This window comes from Bombina bombina, chromosome 7 (assembly GCF_027579735.1).
Source record: "Bombina bombina isolate aBomBom1 chromosome 7, aBomBom1.pri, whole genome shotgun sequence".
NCBI classification, from domain to species: domain Eukaryota; kingdom Metazoa; phylum Chordata; class Amphibia; order Anura; family Bombinatoridae; genus Bombina; species Bombina bombina.
This window is the reverse complement of record NC_069505.1, coordinates 397,341,071-397,364,361: the sequence shown is the minus strand read 5'-3', so window position 1 is coordinate 397,364,361 and position 23,291 is coordinate 397,341,071. Positions and strand designations below refer to the sequence as shown.

Sequence of the window (23,291 nt, the reverse complement as noted above, 5' to 3'; positions counted from 1 at the left end):
GGATAACTAACACCTGCGGGGGGTCAAACACCCTGGCATACTCCGATACCTTCCCAACCACCTGAGCCCATTTCATACCTCGAACCCCCAACCACCGTATATGCACCTGCTCCCTGGAGAAACCCAGCTGCAACCCATTGTCCTTAACAGCTGCCGCTTTCCTCGCCCAAAAAATGTAGGAGTGCCCTAAAATCCAGCAAGACACCGGCCCTGTCAAATGAAGCAAAAGAATCCACTTGTCAATACCCCCCTGGTTGCACCACTAGCTCCTGTCTCACGTACCCCAGAAACCTTTCAGACCTCCATCTGCCAATCTTTCTGATTACCCCCCCATCCAAACCTAATGATGCTGCCTCCGTCGCTGCCCCAATTCGAAACGAATGTGAACTAAAGTCTTCCCCTCTCATCCCCATCGCCACTAACGCCTTACGAACCACCGCCACAAACTGATACCTAGATAAGGGCGTACCATCATTGTGTAACAACAGTGGACCCGATGCATTCTTCGATACCTCCAAAAATTCCCGGACCGAACCAACCGGACAGCAAAGGCCCCCAACCTCCCGCAGCACTACCCTAGCACCTCTCCCTTCCTGATCCGTCTTGGACCTTCTCAACCAAAGCTCAACCAACCCCCCCTTCAGCACCACATCCTGCCTTGCTAAGCCTCCTAAATCTCCCCGATTCCTTCCCATCAGCTCAGATACCCTAAATGCTCCGAAAAAGGCCAGGACGCATGCCGCCCTGAACAACTTTTCCTCGTAACCTGAGGAACAAATACCCCCTAGCCTCTCAACCACACCTTCTAATATGGCATAGGTTAGCGGACGCCTACCATCTGCCCGCGCCTTCCTCTTACACAGACTCTTAACCGCCATTCGTACCACAAAGATTTTTGTCAAATCCACCTGTCCCAACAGTTTGAACAGAAACGCCAAGGCCGCCATCCTCCTCCGTATTTCTGAGGGCGACAGCCCTTCTCTCCCCCAGCATTTTATCCATTCCACCAAAGTTCTCATCTCCTCCTCCATAGTACCCTCCTGATAACCATGCTCCACCCTTTTCCTCCACAATTTCCACACTCGGACGTAAGCCCTCCATGTGGTAGGAGCTAAAGCCCCCTGTACCAGACTCAATGTTCCTGGCAGCCAAGTTGCCACAGATCCTCCGGGCACTCCCAGCCTTCCGCATCCGCCCCTGGGGCCGCCTCTCGAAATCGATCCCACTGAAACCGGGATAAAGAATCAGCAATTACATTAAGGCGTCCAGGGACATGTACCGCCCTCCATGATACATTACACCTCAAGCATTCCAACACAAATGCCCGTAGTAAACGGATCACAGCCGGAGAATTTGCTGTCAAACGATTAATCGCCCACACCACTCCCAGATTGTCAGAGTGAAAACAAACCTTTTTGTCCCTGAGGTGTTCCGGCCAAATTCTCAAAGCCACCACCAATGGGAACAACTCCAGAAATGTCAGATTCCTCGTCAACCCCCATTCCACCCAAACCACCGGCCAGGCCCCCGCGCACCACTTACCGTTCAGAAAGGCCCCAAATCCGTGGGAACCCGACGCATCTGTAAATAAACACAATTGGTCGTCCGACCAACCGGACTCCTGGATCAACAATGCTCCATTAAAGTCTTCTAAAAATTTTTTCCAAATCCTCAAATCCTCCTTCATATCCGACGATATGCGGATGTGAAATTTCGGATTGGAAATTCCAGCTGTCGCCAGTGACAATCTGCGGCAGAACACCCACCCAATGGGTATAATCCGGCCCGCAAAGTTTAATTTACCCAACAGCGATTGCAATTCACTAAGTAAGACTTTTTTCTTGCTCAGGATCACATCGATCACCTCCCGCAGATCCCGGACTTTGTCCTCCGGGAGCCTGCATTCCATTCTGACCGAATCAATCTCGATCCCTAGGAAACTCAGGACCGTCGCCGGGCCCTCTGATTTATCCTCCGCAACCGGAATACCAAACTCCTTAGCCACCTCCCCAAAAACTGCTACCAGAAGCTCACATGTACCGGACCCAGCCGGGCCCACAAAGAGGAAATCGTCCAAGTAATGCACAACTGAGACCTTCCCCGACCTCCTTTTTACCACCCACTCCACAAACGAGCTGAACCTTTCAAAATATGAACAGGAAATTGAACAGCCCATCGGGAGGCAGAGGTCCACATAGAACTGATCCTCGAATTTACACCCCAAGAGGTGATGAGACCTCGGGTGAACGGGCAATAGTCGAAAAGCGGATTCAACATCCGCCTTGGCCAACAGGGCACAACGGCCCGCCTTCCTCACCACCGAGACTGCCTTGTCAAAAGAGGCATACCTCACCGATACCAATTCCGGGTCTATGCCATCATTCACCGAAATACCCCGCGGGTAAGATAAATGATGTATCATCCGGAATTGGCCCGGAGCCTTCTTAGGCACCACACCCAACGGAGACACCCTTAGTCCCGGGATAGGAGGTAGCCTGAATGGGCCCGCCATCCTTCCCAATTTGACTTCCTTCCCCAACTTCTCCCTCAACACCTCCGGAAATTCCCTTGCCGATTTCAAATTCCCCGCGAATGCCAACCCCTCTTGCTCCTTAAAAGGAATCAAAAAAACCCGAACTAAACCCCGTTAAGAGCAATTCCGCGTCCCCCGCGTGTCCCCGCTCATTGGCGTATGCCTCGAGCCAAGGGACCATCTTTTTTACTTTCACCGGCGTCCGTGCCCGGTACACCCAATTCCCCCGGCTTGCTGCCCATTCTGCCCTTCCGGAAACATTTTGCCCCGGAATGGATCCCTCCACACACCGAACACTCGTGTTTGTATTTACACGACACTCCAAACTTACATTGCCCTTCGTTAAACTGGAAGCACAGCCCTTTACGGATAGCTGTTCCAGTTCCTGTGCTGGCTCCAGTGATGCTTCCCGTCTGCCCAGAACTCCGAAAGGAACGAGCCCCCCGCAACGGGGTCATCATTTCTAACCATATCCCCATATCCCTATCGTCCCAACGCATTTCCGGACGAACCGCCATTCGCTGTCTGAACCCCTCATCATACCTCCACCAGGCCATTCCCCCATAGGTCCCAAAGGCACTAGCTATTTCTTCATAATAGCAAAAAAGGGAAGCCCCCTGCTCTGGGAACTTTTCGCAAACCACACTAGCCAAAATCCTGAAGGCCCGAGACCAATTTGCAAATGTCTTGGGCAACTTCCTCCACCTTTTCTTCCTTTCCTCCTCCTCCTTTTTCCCCTTTTCCTTCTCATCCTCCTTTACCTCTAACACGTGCTCCAAAAGCAGCAGGGAGAATATCTCCACAAACTCCCTCTTCCCTATCTTATCCCTCAATTCGGTCGTTAGATGGATACCCAACGGACCCACCGAACATAAACAAGGTCTCCTGAGTGCCCCTTCCGGAACTCTAACCACCTCCCTACTCACAGCCGCCGACTCACCTGCTACCGCGACCCCACTATTCTGTGCAGCTACACCCGGCGCTACCGCCCCTTGCGTCCCCGCTGCCACTACCGACGCTACCGTACTCTGCGCCCCCATACCAGGGGCCACCCATGCCGCCGCAACCGGAACTACCCCACCGCTAGGCTTCTCTAGCGCAGCCAATAACCCCTTCAAACCTGCCAGTATCATGCCTCTCTCACCACTCTCCACCACATTCACTCCTGGTGCACCCCCAGCCGTACCCTCACCTGTAGGCTGTTGCACCGTCACTGGGATTTGTGTCGACTCCATCCCTTGCTCCCTCCTCTGCTCTCTCATTTCGCTCTCGGGGCCTCTGTTGATGTCCAATCTCCTTCGTACGTCGTCTCTTCTGGCAGGAGACCGCCCCCTGTCGTGCCTGCTCCTGTCCCGCTCTCTTTCACCCCGCCCTCGTAGAGGCGACCCAGGCCTGCCTCCTCCCTGAGACCGCCGTATCGGGGATCTTGACCTCCGGCGACCGCCGGACCCTCCTGTTCTGGCGGGCGATGAGCCCCTCTCCCTCCTCCTTGAACCTACAGCCTGTGCAGAAGACATAGTCAATACACCCCCCCCTTCTGCCCCCCGGCCTCCTTCCCCCTGTCCCACCCCTACTGCACTCCGTTGCGGAGACAACATCTGAAGAAGCTGCACCAGGGTTGACACCCCCCCCTACCTGGCCAACCGTTACTGTACCCGACGACGTCCCCTCCAATGGGTCCTCATCTTCAAAATTCCCACTGGCCTCCAACTCCAGTGGTGGATCCGTGACATCTACCTGCCGCTCACTGTCGCCATTCCTCCTGGCTCCCGTAGCCTCCACACCCCTTCTGTTCGCCCCAGCAGTCCCTGCAACCAGAAGAAAAGTTAATCACCCTACACCCTACCCTTTCCCTAAATTCCCCTAGACCCTCAACCCTCCCCCCCCTTAACCCCCGGACCCCTCTTAGCTGCCTGGCAGATATGCTTCCAAATCCTGCGTAAGCTGCACGCCCTCCCTTTCAAGCCACCCTTTCTGACAAAATTATTAAACTGCTACTACTTCCCGATTCCTACCCTTATATTACTCCCTTATGCCTCCCCTCCCTTCTTTTTTTTTTTTTTTTTTTTTTGAAACCCCCCCCCCGACTCCTCACAGCCTAAAGTCCATGACACCTTCTTATTACTACGAACCTTCTGACCTCCCATCTGCCACTCCTACAGATCAACCCACCCCAAAAACGTCAAGTCTTTGTCCCTCCCAGCGCACCTGAGCGCTGCAACCTTCCCCATCCCTTCTTCTCCGCTACTACCCCCCCACCCCCCCCCCCCCCCTTTGTACCCTTTGCTGCCCTCCTTCGGTCAACCACCCCAGTGACACTTCCCTCCAAAACCTACCCGCCAGGCCCACCCTCAGGCCTAATCCCCGCTTCCAGCCCCCTTGCCCGCTGCAAATACAGCTCCCTCTCCCCTCAGTTACCCCTCTGGTCCCACACCACCAGACCTAATACCCGCTCCCGACCCCCCTTGCCCGTTACTTACTTCCCCAAGCGCACAAGAATCAACCCCCCCCCCCCGCTATTACTCCTGCAGCCCAAAACCTCATCCCCTCAACCGTCCCCACTACGACCACTCGTCCCTTCAACTGTACTACAGTAACCCCTGAAATCCCCCCCACTGAACCTATATCCCAACACACCCCTTTAAACCTCACCCCAATAGTCCCCTTCAAAGCCTAATTTCCTACACAGCCTCCTACCCTAAAGCGCAACCACCAGGCACCCTAACTTCGCTACCCCTATGCTCTCATAACCAAGCCTTATCCCGGCTCCCATGGCAATTGCCCAAATATCCCACTCACGCCCACACCCACCCCACCCGCACTAACAACTTAAAACCCATTCGATACCATCCGTCAAAACCTGCCTAGCCTCAAACCCCTTCATGTTCCCTAGCAGTACCCCTGGCACCCTAAGCCCCTTCGAGCCTTATCCCTAAAGTACCCCATGGCACACTAAGCCCCTTCGAGCCTTATCCCGGCTCCCCCTTTGAACTTTCCCTCCCCACCCTACCTGCATCCCTCTTAGCATCCCATGCTCTCCCATGTGCCACCTCATCCCCGTTAGGCCCGATGCTATTAGTGCAAAATTACCTTGAGGCCCCCTTTTTTAGCCCGTATCTGCGATAGCTCAGCTGACCTTACCTTCTTCCACGTCGCCGGTCCCGCTCCTCAAGGATCTCCTTCTGCCTCTTCCAGCGCCCGGTTCCTCCTGACGCCGTCCGACACTGACGTCAGCCACCGGCGCCGTGCTAGGCCGCGACTCGGCCCCACCTCCTCCTCGACGACCTCTCCCGCCATCCGGCCTCACCGCTGCATCCGCTGGCCGCCCAGGCCCCGCACTCCCTCTCCTGGACCTGGCGGCGTCGATCTCCGGGCTCAGACGCTCCGGTGGCCGCGACCTCCTGGCTGGCCGTCCTCTGGTCCCGCTCCTCGTCGACTCCTCATCCGGAACACCAACTGACGCTGCACCTCCACTCAGCCGCTCCCGGATCCAGTCTTCGCCGTTCCGCCTGGCGACCGCCAGTAACTCCGACAGCAGGGCTTCCATCCGACAGGTAAGTTACCAGGTGAGTAGGAACAAAACTTCCCCCTTCCGTGCTGCTCGCAACTCTGCAACTGCCAAATCTCAGCAGGGGAGGAGTATTTATCTCCTCCCATCATCCTCCACCCCCCACAGCGGAGCCTACCAACGCTCCCATAAAGTGGGGGTCAAATAGCCCTTTATTCCATGCGTCCACCGGGCTAAACTTTCTTTAACAAATCCCACTAAACAGAAAAACATTGAAGGCTTCCATCCAGCAGTAAAATAATCTTGTGTTCCGTAGATAAGTTAATGCAATTTAAAAAGAAGACTTGGTTATTTTTTTCCAATAAAAATAAATAAATTACAGCACCAGGTTTTGCAATCTTAAACGTATATTATTTAATCAGCTATACAATTCACAGAAGCAGTTTTTTTTATTATGAATCGTAATTGGCTCTTTTTTTAATCTTACAACTTAGTGAATATGAACAGGAGCACGAGATACAATTTCAACAAACAAATTGGATCTGGCACCTGCTGATCTCACCACCGTTAGCAAATTGAGATCCGTGCATTATGCTTGTGTAGTGTAGATAGAATATAATGGAGAGGTGCTGACACCATGTGGAGAGTTTTGGTGACTGCTTGGGGATTTGTACAATTTGCGTGCAGAATGCAGACCATTGATTTAAAAAAAAAAAAAAAAAAAAAACATTTTAGGGGCTCTTGTTCAGAGACAAGCAAGAAAGGTGCTATTTTTGTCAAGGCTCTACTTTGCAACAATATGGAAGGTCCTACAAGTCGATTATATAAAAAAAGGCTCTTCGTGGTGGGTTTATTGAAAGCTCTTGCTGGTATTGGCTTTTGAAAGGTTCTGCATGGTGGCTGTGTTGAAATCTCTTGATGGTATTGGCTGGTGAAAGATTCTGGGTGGTGGCTGTGTTAAAAATTTCTTGATAGTATTAGCTGAGAAAAGATTCAATGTGGTGGCTGTGATGAAAGCTCTTGATGGTATTGGCTGGTGAAAGGTTCTACATGGTGGGTGTGTTGACAGCTCTTCATGGTATTGGCTGTTTATAGGTTCTGCATGTTGGCTGTGTTGACAGTTCTTGATGGTATTGGCTGTTTATAGGTTCTGCATGATGGCTGAGTTGACAGATCTTGATGGTATTGGCTGTTTATAGGTTCTGCATGGTGGCTGAGTTGACAGCTCTTGATGGTATTGGCTGGTGAAAGATTCTGTGTGGTGGCCTTGTTTAAAGCTTTTGATAGTTTTGGCTGGACAAATCTTCTGCCTGGTGGCTGAGTTGAAAGCTCTTGATAATATTGACTGGTAAAATGTTCTGCATGGTTTAAAGCTCTTGGTGGTATTGGCTGTTGATAGGTGGTCCTGCATGGTGGTTGTGTTTAAAGTTCTTGATAGTATTGGCTGGGGAAAGGTTCTGCATGGTTGAAAGCTCTTGATGGTATTGGCTGATGAAAGGTTCTGCTTTGTGGCTGTGATGAAAGCTCTTGATGCTATTGACTGGTGAAAGGTTCTGCTTGGTGGCTGTGATGAAAGCTCTTGATGGTAATGGCTGTTGATAGGTACTGCGTTGAAAGATTTTGATGGTAATGGCTGGTGAAAGGTTCTGATTGGTGGCTGTGATGAAGCTCTTGATGGTATTGGCTGGTGAAAGGTTCTGCTTGGTGGCTGTGATGAAGTTCTTGATGGTAATGGCTGTTGATAGGTACTGCGTTGAAAGATTTTGATGGTATTGGCTGGTGAAAGGTTCTGTGTGAGGTTATAAAGTAGAAAAAGGCAATACTGCATGTTCATTTTCATAAAAGACCATTGTTTTATCTTGTATCCATGCAGAAACATTTTGGGTTCAATTGTCCTTTATAATTTAATATAGAACATAACTCTTTATCCATCCCTCGTCATTAGTCCATGTAACATTGACTAAATGTCACAATTTTATACAGCCAATAGTGTAGATTACAAGTGGAGCAAAAAAATAAATCACAGAAAAACGGGGGAAATTTTTTTTGACCATTATTAGTTCTCATGGGGTTGTTCAGTTCAGCCAAATTTTAACATTTTTTGTTTGTTAACGGAAGTTCTTTCATTCTTTATTTCTCAAGGGGAACATCTTCAGGAAAGCAGACGAACAGATGGACAGCAGCTTAAACTTAAAGGGATACTAAACCCAAATTTCTCCAACATAGGTGTGTCCGGTCCACGGCGTCATCCTTACTTGTGGGATATTCTCTTCCCCAACAGGAAATGGCAAAGAGCCCAGCAAAGCTGGTCACATGATCCCTCCTAGGCTCCGCCTACCCCAGTCATTCTCTTTGCCGTTGTACAGGCAACATCTCCACGGAGATGGCTTAGAGTTTTTTAGTGTTTAACTGTAGTTTTTATTATTCAATCAAGAGTTTGTTATTTTGAAATAGTGCTGGTATGTACTATTTACTCAGAAACAGAAAAGAGATGAAGATTTCTGTTTGTATGAGGAAAATGATTTTAGCAACCGTCACTAAAATCCATGGCTGTTCCACACAGGACTGTTGAGAGCAATTAACTTCAGTTGGGGGAACAGTGAGCAGTCTCTTGCTGCTTGAGGTATGACACATTCTAACAAGACGAGGTAATGCTGGAAGCTGTCATTTTCCCTATGGGATCCGGTAAGCCATGTTTATTACGATCGTAAATAAGGGCTTCAAAAAGGGCTTATTAAGACTGTAGACTTTTTCTGGGCTAAATCGATTGATTATTAACACATATTTAGCCTTGAGGAATCATTTTATCTGGGTATTTTGATATAATAATATCGGCAGGCACTGTTTTAGACACCTTATTCTTTAGGGGCTTTCCCAAAGCATAGGCAGAGCCTCATTTTCGCGCCGGTGTTGCGCACTTGTTTTTGAGAGGCATGGCATGCAGTCGCATGTGAGAGGAGCTCTGATACTTAGAAAAGACTTTCTGAAGGCGTCATTTGGTATCGTATTCCCCTTGGGGCTTGGTTGGGTCTCAGCAAAGCAGATACCAGGGACTGTAAAGGGGTTAAAGTTCAAAACGGCTCCGGTTCCGTTATTTTAAGGGTTAAAGCTTCAAAATTTGGTGTGCAATACTTTTAAGGCTTTAAGACACTGTGGTGAAAATTTGGTGAATTTTGAACAATTCCTTCATGTTTTTTCGCATTTGCAGTAATAAAGTGTGTTCAGTTTAAAATTTAAAGTGACAGTAACGGTTTTATTTTAAAACGTTTTTTGTACTTTGTTATCAAGTTTATGCCTGTTTAACATGTCTGAACTACCAGATAGACTGTGTTCTGAATGTGGGGAAGCCAGAATTCCTATTCATTTAAATAAATGTGATTTATGTGACAATGACAATGATGCCCAAGATGATTCCTCAAGTGAGGGGAGTAAGCATGGTACTGCATCATTCCCTCCTTCGTCTACACGAGTCTTGCCCACTCAGGAGGCCCCTAGTACATCTAGCGCGCCAATACTCCTTACTATGCAACAATTAACGGCTGTAATGGATAATTCTGTCAAAAACATTTTAGCCAAAATGAACACTTATCAGCGTAAGCGCGACTGCTCTGTTTTAGACACTGAAGAGCATGACGACGCTGATAATAATATTTCTGAAGGGCCCCTAACCCAGTCTGATGGGGCCAGGGAGGTTTTGTCTGAGGGAGAAATTACTGATTCAGGGAACATTTCTCAACTAGCTGAACCTGATGTGATTGCATTTAAATTTAAGTTGGAACATCTCCGCATTCTGCTTAAGGAGGTATTATCCACTCTGGATGATTGTGACAAGTTGGTCATCCCAGAGAAACTATGTAAAATGGACAAGTTCCTAGAGGTGCCGGGGCTCCCAGAAGCTTTTCCTATACCCAAGCGGGTGGCGGACATTGTTAATAAAGAATGGGAAAGGCCCGGTATTCCTTTCGTCCCTCCCCCCATATTTAAAAAATTGTTTCCTATGGTCGACCCCAGAAAGGACTTATGGCAGACAGTCCCCAAGGTCGAGGGAGCGGTTTCCACTTTAAACAAACGCACCACTATACCCATAGAGGATAGTTGTGCTTTCAAAGATCCTATGGATAAAAAATTAGAAGGTTTGCTTAAAAAGATGTTTGTTCAGCAGGGTTACCTTCTACAACCAATTTCATGCATTGTCCCTGTCGCTACAGCCGCATGTTTCTGGTTCGATGAGCTGATAAAGGCGGTCGATAGTGATTCTCCTCCTTATGAGGAGATTATGGACAGAATCAATGCTCTCAAATTGGCTAATTCTTTCACCCTAGACGCCACTTTGCAATTGGCTAGGTTAGCGGCTAAGAATTCTGGGTTTGCTATTGTGGCGCGCAGAGCGCTTTGGTTGAAATCTTGGTCGGCTGATGCGTCTTCCAAGAACAAGCTACTTAACATTCCTTTCAAGGGGAAAACGCTGTTTGGCCCTGACTTGAAAGAGATTATCTCTGATATCACTGGGGGTAAGGGCCACGCCCTTCCTCAGGATCGGCCTTTCAAGGCAAAAAATAAACCTAATTTTCGTCCCTTTCGTAGAAACGGACCAGCCCAAAGTGCTACGTCCTCTAAGCAAGAGGGTAATACTTCTCAAGCCAAGCCAGCTTGGAGACCAATGCAAGGCTGGCACAAGGGAAAGCAGGCCAAGAAACCTGCCACTGCTACCAAGACAGCATGAAATGTTGGCCCCCGATCCGGGACCGGATCTGGTGGGGGGCAGACTCTCTCTCTTCGCTCAGGCTTGGGCAAGAGATGTTCTGGATCCTTGGGCGCTAGAAATAGTCTCCCAAGGTTATCTTCTGGAATTCAAGGGACTTCCCCCAAGGGGGAGGTTCCACAAGTCTGACTCCTCCTTGGAGTCTCAATTTAGTTCTTTCAGTTCTTCAGGGGGTTCCGTTTGAACCCTTGCATTCCGTTGATATTAAGTTATTATCTTGGAAAGTTTTGTTTTTAGTTGCAATTTCTTCTGCTAGAAGAGTTTCAGAATTATCTGCTCTGCAGTGTTCTCCTCCTTATCTGGTGTTCCATGCAGATAAGGTGGTTTTACGTACTAAACCTGGTTTTCTTCCAAAAGTTGTTTCTAACAAAAACATTAACCAGGAGATTATCGTACCTTCTCTGTGTCCGAAACCAGTTTCAAAGAAGGAACGTTTGTTGCACAATTTGGATGTTGTTCGCGCTCTAAAATTCTATTTAGATGCTACAAAGGATTTTAGACAAACATCTTCCTTGTTTGTTGTTTATTCCGGTAAAAGGAGAGGTCAAAAAGCAACTTCTACCTCTCTCTCTTTTTGGATTAAAAGCATCATCAGATTGGCTTACGAGACTGCCGGACGGCAGCCTCCCGAAAGAATCACAGCTCATTCCACTAGGGCTGTGGCTTCCACATGGGCCTTCAAGAACGAGGCTTCTGTTGATCAGATATGTAGGGCAGCGACTTGGTCTTCACTGCACACTTTTACCAAATTTTACAAGTTTGATACTTTTGCTTCTTCTGAGGCTATTTTTGGGAGAAAGGTTTTGCAAGCCGTGGTGCCTTCCATTTAGGTGACCTGATTTGCTCCCTCCCTTCATCCGTGTCCTAAAGCTTTGGTATTGGTTCCCACAAGTAAGGATGACGCAGTGGACCGGACACACCTATGTTGGAGAAAACAGAATTTATGTTTACCTGATAAATTACTTTCTCCAACGGTGTGTCCGGTCCACGGCCCACCCTGGTTTTTTAATCAGGTCTGATAATTTATTTTCTTTAACTACAGTCACCACGGTACCATATGGTTTCTCCTATGCAAATATTCCTCCTTAACGTCGGTCGAATGACTGGGGTAGGCGGAGCCTAGGAGGGATCATGTGACCAGCTTTGCTGGGCTCTTTGCCATTTCCTGTTGGGGAAGAGAATATCCCACAAGTAAGGATGACGCCGTGGACCGGACACACCGTTGGAGAAAGTAATTTATCAGGTAAACATAAATTCTGTTTTTTCTTTTATTATTTGGATAGAGCATGTAATTTAAACAACTTTCTAATTTTCTCCTATTAGCAATTTTTCTTCGTTCTTTTGGTATCTTTATTTGAAAAAGCCGGAATTAAAGCTTAGGAGCCGGCCCATTTTAGGTTCAGCATCTTGGATACTGCTTGCTGATTGGTGGCTAAATTTAGCCACCAATAAGCAAGCATAACCCAGGTGCTAAACCCAAAATGGGACGACTCCTAAGCTTTCATTTAGGAGTAAATTAGAAAGTTGTTTAAAATTGAAAAGAAAAAAATTGGGTTTAGTATCCCTTTAAATAAAGCTAAAGCAGTAGATAATGCTACAAGACAGCAGCAGCATATTGTTCAGGCTATAGCGAACCATGTCCGTCGCACATCGATAAATGCCGACAGCATACGCTGTCGGCATTTATCATTGCACCAGCAATGGGGCATGAAACCCAAATGTTGTTCTTTTTTTATTCAGATAGAACATACAATTCAAATTTCTAATTAACTTCTTTTATCAAATTTGCTTCATTCTCTTAATATTCTTTGTTGAAAAGCATATCTAAGTAGGCTCAGGAGCAGCAATGCACTACTGCGATTTAGCTGCTGATTGGTTGCTGCACATATATGCCTTTTGTCCTCAACCTACTTGGTATGCTTTTCAACAAATGATACCAAGGGAATAAAGCAAATTAGATAATTGAAGTATATTGAAAAGTTTTTTTAAAATTTTGTGTTCTATCTTAAAGGGACACTGTAGTCAAAAATCATTTGGTCATAGTTCAATAGTATACATTGAAATCAAAACATTTGCAAGGGTCATCACGTTTTAAATTTAAACCGTTTATAATATATTAGGCTATGAAATTTAATTTTTTTCCAAACCCACTTACTTACTATCCGTTACCAATTTCCAATCCTGGATGACAACTTCAGTTGGAAGATGGCGACTCTTCGAAGCGATGCGCATGTGTGAGCTACCGCAACGTCATTGAATATGTCACCTTTAAAAAATGCAAAGAATACAGCAAAATTAAACATTTTTGTATTTGTACATATTTCATAATTATCTATCACCTAGATTACAATTTTTGCGTTTGGGTTTTAATGCTGAAAAAATTGTAATTTCAGCGTTAAAACAGCAACACAGCCATTACAAGTCTTTTCGGTATAGCTGTACCGCAAGCCTTTTAGCCTGTAATGCAATGTCAGTCCTGCACTCCTAAAAATGAAGTTTTTTCATGGGACTTCCATAGCGCAGCTATTATGAGTTTTGCAGTGAGGCTAAAAAGCTTGCGTTCTAGCCTATACCGTCAAGATTCGTTTCGCAATCTGAGGGCAGTAGTTATGAGTTTTACGCAACAAAACTGCTACATAAAACTCATAACTAAAGTGTCACAAAGTACACTAACACCCATAAACTACCTATTAACCCCTAAACCGTGTCCCTCCTGCATCGCAAACACTATATTAAATTTATTGACCCCTAATCGGCCGCTCCCGACATCGCCGCCACTAATAAAATCTATAAACTCCTATTCCTCCGCTCCCCTACATTGTCGCCACTATAATAAAGTTATTAACCCCTAAACCGCCGCCCTCCCACATCGCAAACACTATTTAAATATTATTAACCCCTAATCTGCCATCTGCCCACATCACCCCCACTATTCTAAAGTTATTAACCCCTACACCGCTGCCACTATAATAAACCTATTAACCCCTAAACCACAAGCCCCCCACAACTAAATATACTAAATTAAACTATTAACCCCTAAACTGAAAGCCCCCCACATGATTTGAACAGCCAATAGAATTTCAGAAGCTCTCATCCTATTGGCTGTTTTGAACAGCCAATAGGATTTCAGTAGCTCTCATCCTATTGGCTTAATTGAATTTCCAAAATCAAATCAGCCAATACGAATGCAAGGCATGCTATTTTGAAATGGCTCCCTTGCATTGACGATTCAGTGTACGGCGGCGACCGTATGAAGAGGATGCTCCGCACCAGATGTCTTCAGGATGGACCGCCGGCATGAAAATAGAAGATGCCGCCGGGATGAAGATAGAAGATGCCGCCTTGATGAAGATGGAGCCGCCGGGATGAATATCCTTCAAGCGGGACTTCAGCAGCTCTAAGTGGATCGTCGGGAGTTAGTATTTTTTTTTTAGTTTTTTTTTTTAGTTTTTTTTTTTGTTTTTAGTTTAGTTTAGGGTTTGGGCTTTTCTTAAACGAGCTAAATGCCCCATTCAGGGCAATGCAAAAGAGCTAAAAGCCCTTTTAAGGGCAATGCCCATACAAATACCCTTTTCAGGGCAATGGGTATATTAGGGTTTTTTTTTATATTTTTTGTTTATTTTGGAAGGGTGGGGGTTAGTAATGATAGTGGGTATTTTTTTTCCAGGTAAAAGAGCTGTTTAACTTAGGGCAATGCCATACAAAAGGCCCTTTTAAGGGCTATTGGTAGTTTATTATAGATTAGGTTTTTTATTGTGTGGTGTTTTTTTTTTTTAAATGGGTATTAGAATAGGAATAATTGTTATTATTTTGGATAATTTGTTTGGTATTTTGTGTAATGTTTTTTTTTTTGTTTTGGGGTGGGTTTTTCTTTTTAGAATAGACATTTTTTATTTTTAATGGGCCACAAAAGAGCTGAATGCCCTTTTAAGGGCAATGCCCATACACAAATACCCTTTTCAGGCCAAAGGGTAGATTAGGTTTTACTTTATTTTTATTTTGTGGGTTTGGGGGGTGGGGGTTTGTATACTGTTAGGGGGTGTTTGATTTTCTTTTTTAGCAAAAGAACTGTTAACTTTAGGGCAATGCCCTACAAAAGGCCCTTTTAAGGGCCCTTGGTAGTTTATTATAGATTAGGGTTTTTTATTTTGGGGTGTTGTTTTTTTTTTTAAAAGGGTATTAGAATAGGAATAATTTTTATTGTTTTGGATAATTTCATTTGTTATTTTTTGTAATAGTAGGTTTTTTTAATTTTTGTAATTTTAGTGTTTTTTTATTTTTTGTAATTTTAGGTTTTAGTGTAAGGCAGCTTAGGTTTTATTTCACAGGTAAGTTTGTATTTATTTTAACTAGTTAGTTATTAAATAGTTAATAATTATTTACTAACTAGTCTACCTAGTTAAAATAAATACAAACTTACCTGTGAAATGAAAATAAAACCTAAGCTAGCTACAATATTATTATTTGTGATCAGCTGTCTGGCTACGATATACAACCTGATTTGGACACTTTCTCTTTCAGAGCATCGGGCCGTGAAGTGTTTGATTGGATTCTGGATCAGGGATATTACTCAGAAAAAGACACAAGCAAAGTGATCCGACAAGTGCTGGAAGCAGTGGCTTATCTGCACTCTCTGTGTATTGTGCACAGGAACCTGAAGGTAACGTGGGTCCCAGGAAGTTATACACAGTGTATAACAGGATTTTACACATAGCTTATGTATATATATATTTGCTGTGCTAAAACCTTTTTAAAGGGACATAAAACCCCAAATTTTCTTTCATGATTTGGATAGAATATACAATGTCAAATCCAAAATTGTTATTTTGTGATACAGACAGAGCATTCAATTTTAAACAACTTTCCAATTTACTTCTATCATCAAATTTGCTTTATTCTCTTGCTATCCTTTGTTAAAAGAGCACTACAGGGAGCTAGCTGAACACAATGGGTGGGCCAATGACAAGGAAAATATATGTTCAGCTACCAATCTCAGTAGTGCATTCCTTCTCAAGAGCCTACCTAGGTATGTTTTTCAACAAAGGATGCCAAGAGTATGAAGCAACTTAGGTAATATAAGTAAATTGGAACGTTGTTTGAAATTGAATGCTCTGTCTGTATCACGAAATAACAATTTTGGATTTGACATCTCTTTAATATGACTTTCCAATCTATTAGAAGTGCCACAGTTATGAATTAGTTTATTCAAATCAAAAGCAGGATTCCAGGAAAATCTGGCTTTCTTCTGCTTAGGTTGGGAAAATACGTGAATAACTTCTTGAAGTTTTTTTTTTACAGGAGATTCTGCAGGCATCCACAGATGATATATATATATATATATATATATATATATATATATATATATATAAAGTGAAAAATTGAATAATGAAAGTCAATTTATTAACTAATTAACAAAATTCTTTGATTTATTTGTTCATTCATTAAAGAGAGAACAAAACATAAAAATATGTATTTTTTATGTTTGAATATTTCTATAATGAATGAAAGAATAAATAATTAACTAAAAGTGACATTCATTAGCAAATGAAAATAAATAATAACAAAGAAATGCTTGTCTGTTCTCTAATATTAATGTATGACGTGTTTACAATGGCGTATTTTATTCTAGGCAAACACTACACACACACTGCACTAAACACACATACACACTGAACTACACACACACACACTATACACACTCACTACATGCACACTACACACACACACTACACTAAACACACACAGCACTATACACACACACTTCACTATACACACACACTGCACTAAACACACACACACACTGCATGACACACACACACTAAACTACACACACACACTACACTAAACACACACACGCACTACACACACACTATACAACACACACACACTCACTACACACACACACTGCACTACATACACACACTCACTACACACACACTGCACTACACACACACTCACCATATACACATAGATAAACACAGACTGCACTACACATGCACACTGCACTACAAACACTCACCATATACACACAAACACACACTGCACTACACAAGCACACTCACAACACACACTGCACTACACTTACACTCACTACACACACACACACTCACTACACACGCACACTGCGCTACACACACTCTCACCATATACACACAGAAAAACACACATGCGCACCTGAATAATAACATTTGCTTTGGAATTGCCATGAAAAAAAAGTCAAGTTACACCCTCACCAAAAATATTATGCCCAAAAAAGGCCTAAAACCTGGAGGGTTGGGGGGGGGGCAGCATAATTTTGAGTGCATAGGGCAGTACAAACCTTTATACGCCACTGCGTGTTTACAATTAAAGGGGCATAAAAGAGCAATAATAATTTGCTATAGGATTTTTGTATTGCACTATTACTTGCCTATACCCAGGGGTGAAAAAATATCACTATGGTTTACTAGTCAGGGGTTAAAAGCTATTAGCCCAGAGGGAAGAAGTTAGCAGTCCATTCAATGTTAAAGATAGGAAAAAGTCACATTTCTAAGTTGTCCGCTGCAATTTCTAAGTCGTCCGGGACCACTAGAAATTTCAAGCACTGTCTATACCTATGTGTTAAGCCTTCAGAGAGTTTAAAGACATAGGTTTCAATATGAAGACATCCATTACATTATAGAAAAAGAGCGGACAAAATTATATTACTCCTATTATCAATTTCTCCTCGTTCTCCTGGTATCTTTATTTGAATGTAAGCATAGGAGCCGGCCCATTTTTGGTTCAGCACCGGGGTAGCACTTGCTGATTGGTAGATACATTTAGATACCAATCAGCAAATATAACCCAGGTGCTGAACCAAAAATGGGCCGACTCCTAAGCGTTACATAATTGCTTTTTCAAATAAAGATAGCAAAAGAACAAAGAAAATTTGATAAAAGGAGTATATTAGAAAGTTTCCTAAAATTGCTGCTCTATGTGAATCATGAAAGTTTAATTTTGACTAGACTATCCCTTTAAGAATTGAAAGTATGTTGCAAAGTATTTTAACAACACATAATTAAAGGGACAGTCTAGTCAAAATTAAACTTTCATGATTCAGATAGGGCATGCAATTTTAAACAACTTTCCAATTTACTTCTATTATCTAATTTGCTCAATTCTTTAGATATCCTTTGTTGAAGAAATAGCAATGTACATGTGTGAGCCAATCACACAAGGCCTTTATGTGCAGCAACCAATCAGCAGCTACTGAGCATATCTAGATATGCTTTTCAGCAAGTGATATCAAGAGAATGAAGCCAATTAGATAATAGAAGTAAATTAGAAAGTTGTTTACAATGACATGCTCTTTCTAAATCATGAAAGAAAAAAATTGGGTTTCATGTCCCTTTAAACATTTTATATTATAATCTTAATTTTTTAACAGCCCTTTAATAACTGTATATTTTATATAATTGTTGCTTAATGTTTTTTTAAAATGTCCACACACCTGATTTGTTTAAATCATATTTTAGTTGTGTACAAGTTTCATGGTTTATATATATTATATATATTATTTATATATATATTTTTTATTAAGGCTGTGACACACTGCAAGTGATGCAGCGCGAGGCGAAGCAGCTGCTTTGCGTCGCATTGCTTCTGAAGTTCAGATATTTCAACTCTGAGCGCTCAGCTACGCGACCTGACGCAGCAGGTGCTCAGAGATGAAAAGGCAGGACACACTGAGCGCACACAGCCGCATCTATACGCTGCGTGCCGCGCCGCTTGCAGTGTGTCAGAGCCTTTAAACTTGGTGACAGTTATATTTAAGAAGATGTTAACTAAGCATGCACAACAAAAATATTCAAAAACATCTCTGCAAACAGCCAAGAAATGTCATATAAAGAGGCCAAAATGGGCTTTTAAAAGGTCAACAGGCTGAACTAGAAAAGTAAAAAAATCATGTGAAAAGTTGTTAAATAAAAAATGTTTTCTGATGGATTGGAATACCGTTATTGAATCTCAATGCAGACTACTGGTGAAGTTTACGCAGTTCAAAGCAACTCAAAAACCAACAGAATAAATACTTTTTTTAGAGGCATAAAAAGCCAATGAATCTGAAAAACTCCATAAAACCTATGTGAGGCACTTTGTGTAGCAATTTCTAATGGATTGGAATGCTGGAAAATACAAACGTAATCTTCTTTTCTGTCTTCTGTTTGTTCCTTCTGTTTTATTTAATTGTCGTCCTATCTTTACTTTTCTCTTGTTCTGTCCCTTTATTGATCTCCTTTATTCTTTTTCTTTTTGTGCCACTGCTTCTATCCTATGCCTCAGTTGGAGAATTTGCTTTATTTTAACCGTATGAAGAATTCTAAGATAGTAATCAGTGATTTCCATTTGGCCAAAGTGGAGACCAGCCTGATTAAGGAACCATGCGGGACTCCAGAGTACCTGGGTGAGACTTTATACAATACTACTACAACAAAACCACCACTGCCCATAGTACTGCTGGTTAACCCATACCTGGGTGAGACTTTATACAATACTACTACAACAAAACCACCACTGCCCATAGTACTGCTGGTTAACCCATACCTGGGTGAGACTTTATACAATACTACTACAACAATACCACCACTGCCCCTAGTACTGCTGGTTAACCAATACCTGGGTGAGACTTTATACAATACTACTACAACAATACCACCACTGCCCCTATTACTGCTGGTTAACCAATACCTGGGACTTCCTATCACCCTCCTATCTAATATACTTGAAACAGTGACCTTCAACCCATTTCAAGTCAGCTTGCTGCCCAACTGCACCTCATGGTCTTCATACTCAGCTGTCTCTCAAAAGCCACCAAACACTTCAATACTACAATCCTCTTTCCATTAATGGCTAACCCCAAAGTGGCCATGCCGTATTTCAAAACCAACCTTTAAATATATAATTCCAGCTGCCTGCCACATACACTATATCTAAGACCTTGTTAATCTAATAAACTTCACGCTGCACACTTAAGACCCATTACCACTACACAATAGGAGTGTGAATTAATATGGAAGGGGTGAATTAGTGTAGTTACAGTGCTAAGATAAAAGCAACAACACGTGCACCACATGCCCAAATATGGTCTGTGAAAAGGTGAATGATAAGGGTGAAAAAAACCTCACAATTAATATAGCAGCTATAAATGGTGCTCTATGTGCCGGCTGGGACATCTCAGCCGTCCAGCTGACTGACCCCAGATTCACAGGACCCAGATCAGTGTGTCCAAAAGCAGAAATAAAGCAGCATGTGCACACAAAAAAAAAACATTTATTAAAATCCATTTAAAAGCATAGCGACGCGTTTCTCAGCCATTGGTAGCTGTTTCTTCCGGGTTATACACATAAAGTGAAACATGCTGCTTATATATCCCAAATAATATCATCAAAAAATACACACATCTGTGTGTCACACCAACCCCTCAAGCTCCAAAGCTGCCCACAATTACATTACTCAGTACTAAACTACACCAAGCATAAAATACCAAAATCCTACTGAAATAATAAACATCGCTACATGACTATGCAAAAAGCGTCAGCAATACCATCATATTGAGCCCATCTGCAATAATCATATATAGCCCCGTGTTTCCTGTAATCATCGTTGCGTTTACAACAGCTTCAATAATGGTACCACATACTCCCACCTGCATTTATCAAAAGCACTGCTGAGCTACAAATCCACCATATCACTAAACTAAAATACCTAACATACTCTATAACAACATGATCTGCTAGTTTAAAAAAGCTCACCAAATATGTGCTCACCATTATAAATGATTTTCTAACCTTTCTGTTTCTTGTAGCCCCTGAGGTGGTCGCGAGGCAGAGATATGGGCGTCCTGTGGACTGTTGGGCAATTGGAGTTATCATGTATATACTGTAAGTGAGGATGCGTGTGTTTTAGGGAAATACAGTGTATATGGGCTATTGATAGCTGTGTGTGAATGATACAGGGGCATAAATAGACTGGAGTGGGCTCCAGGGCAAAGGTTTTGGTGGTCCTCACCCTTTTCAACTGTGCCTTTCTGGTGGTTTGTAAAAGCCACATAGGAGAGAAAGAAGTCATCATTCCCTCTCGGTTAGTTTGCGCCATAGGATATACAGCTGCAAATATGGTGGCAGGTTTTTCTCTACAGTAACACTGTGATCGCCATCTTGGAAACCTTGCCACCATATTGTAAAGGCATAAAGGCAAATCCATACACTTTCCTTAAACTGTGAGACCTTTTTCACAAGAGGCTCAGAGAGGAGCCAGACTTAAAACGTGGGCTCACCTCCCCCCCATAGCAATGCTACTACTGATTGTAGGTAGGGATGGGCGAATGTTTTGCAACATTTGAAAGATGAAAATAATTTTAACACATCCATTCGTTCATTTCAAATTTTGAATGTTTGTACATTATTCTAACGTGTTAAATGTAATCGTATTTATAATGCTCTCTTTACATGTGATATTCAAATTGTGCAATATTCAGAAACATTTGAATTGATATATTTGTATCTCTTATGTATACATTTACTAAATTCCCTTCCACATGAACTATTGAACTTCTGAATAGTATTTGTTAAATCAAATTTTACAAACAAAAATTTGAATGTGGATATTCGATCTAATTATGAACATCGAAAAACGAAAGTAACATTCAAAAACTGGAAAGAAAATTAGATTAAAGAATTTTATTGGATTTTCGTTCTTATCAACGTTTTATTGTCAAAAACAAAAGTCCACAGGACTATTTTTTCTACCATACGAATTAAACTTTCAGCACATTTGCACATCTCTTATTGTAGGGGCAGATAAACCCCCTAGATATGTGGGGCCAGTCTTATTTGAGACCTTTAAGACCCCTGTATTTACGCCCTTCTTGTATCTAGTAAATGTATGGGATCCTCGCAATGTGTGTGTGTTACAGAGAAAAATAGTTTTGTGTGTCACTTTTACAAATAGCTGAGCATATGAAATGACAGAAGCCAGTATGTTGGGGACACAGTGACATGTAATTGTATGTGCTAAAGAAAGAACAATATGCTGGTGTCACAGTGACAAATGACTGTATTCTCTTTACAGTCTCTCTGGGAATCCTCCATTTTATGATGAGACAGAAGAGGAGGACTATGAAAGTCATGACAAGAATTTGTTCAGGAAGATACTACACGGAGATTATGAGTTTGATTCTCCATACTGGGATGATATATCACCTGCAGGTAAGAACAGCTCAACAATAGCATTACAAGGAGGTCTGCTATATGAGCCTTAAAGGGACACTAAACCTAAAATTTTTCTTTCATGATTCAGATAGAGAATACAATTTTAAGCAGTATTCCAATTTACTTCTATTATCTAATTTGCTTCATTCTTTAGATATCCTTTGTTGAAGAAATAGCAATGCAGATGAGTGAGCCAATCACACGAGCAATCTGTGTGCAGCCACCAATCAGCAGCTACTGAGCCTATCTAGATATGCTTTTCAGCATAGGATATCAAGAGAATGAAGCTAATTAGATAATAGATGTAAATTAGAAAGTTGTTTAAAATTACATGCTCTTTCTAAATCATGAAAGAAAAAAATTTGGGTTTCATGTTCCTTTAATTTGTATAGTGTAAAATATGTAATTCAACAAAACCACAACTGTTATGTTTTTGGAAGTTTTTGAAAGTGATTTTAGACGTAAAATTGTCTACTATGTATAACAAAGGCCATACAATAAATGTTAAAGGGACAGTCTAGTTGTTTTTTTATTGTTTAAAAAGACAGATAACGCCTTTACTACCCTTTCCTCAGCTTTGCACAACTAACAATGTTATATTAATATACTTTATAACCTTTAGACCTCTAAATGTCTGCCTTTTTCTAAGCCCCTGCAGGCGGCCTTTATCTCAGTGCATTTTATTAGCTTTTCACATGCAGAGAGTGCTAGTTCATGTGTGCCATATAGATAACATTGTGCTCACTACCGTGGAGTTATGCAGGAACCAGCACTAACTGGCTAAAAAGTTTGTATAAAGCCCTAAAATAGGGGGCAGTTTGCAAAGGCTTAGATACAAGATAATCACAGAGGTAAAAAGAATATTAATATAACTGTGTTGGTTATGCAAAACCGGCGAATGGATTATCTATCTTTTTAAACAATACAAAATTTCAAGTAGACTATCCCTTTAAAAAAAATACAGTAGAATTGCAAAATCAACAAATGCACAATAAAAGGACAATGCAATAGCACTTACTATTAATTTCAAAACAGCAATCGATTTTTTTTTCTGACAAATTTTAACATTTCTTTCCATTTCCTTCCCCTTGTATCATGTGACAGCCATCAGCCAATAAAAAAAGCATATACTTATATACTGTAAATTCGTGCACATGGTTAATAGGAAGTAAATAGTTTTTATGTTTTGTTTTGTTTTTTTTGCATAATTTAAAGGGACAGTAAACACCAGAATTTTTGTTGTTTAAAAAGGTAGATAAT

The 23,291-nt window shown here is 42.7% G+C and overlaps 1 protein-coding gene across 4 annotated transcripts in view; it reads left to right on the top strand.

The window, feature by feature from the left end:
* CAMKV (CaM kinase like vesicle associated) overlaps positions 1-23,291 on the top strand; it is a 287,821-nt gene that overhangs the window by 202,766 nt on the left and 61,764 nt on the right. For all 4 annotated transcript variants that reach the window (XM_053721148.1, XM_053721147.1, XM_053721146.1 and 1 more), the window contains exons 5-8: positions 15,325-15,463; positions 19,105-19,225; positions 20,627-20,702; positions 21,892-22,028. In XM_053721148.1, coding sequence (XP_053577123.1) covers positions 15,325-15,463; positions 19,105-19,225; positions 20,627-20,702; positions 21,892-22,028 — 473 coding nt within the window. The remainder of the gene's footprint in view (positions 1-15,324; positions 15,464-19,104; positions 19,226-20,626; positions 20,703-21,891; positions 22,029-23,291) is intronic.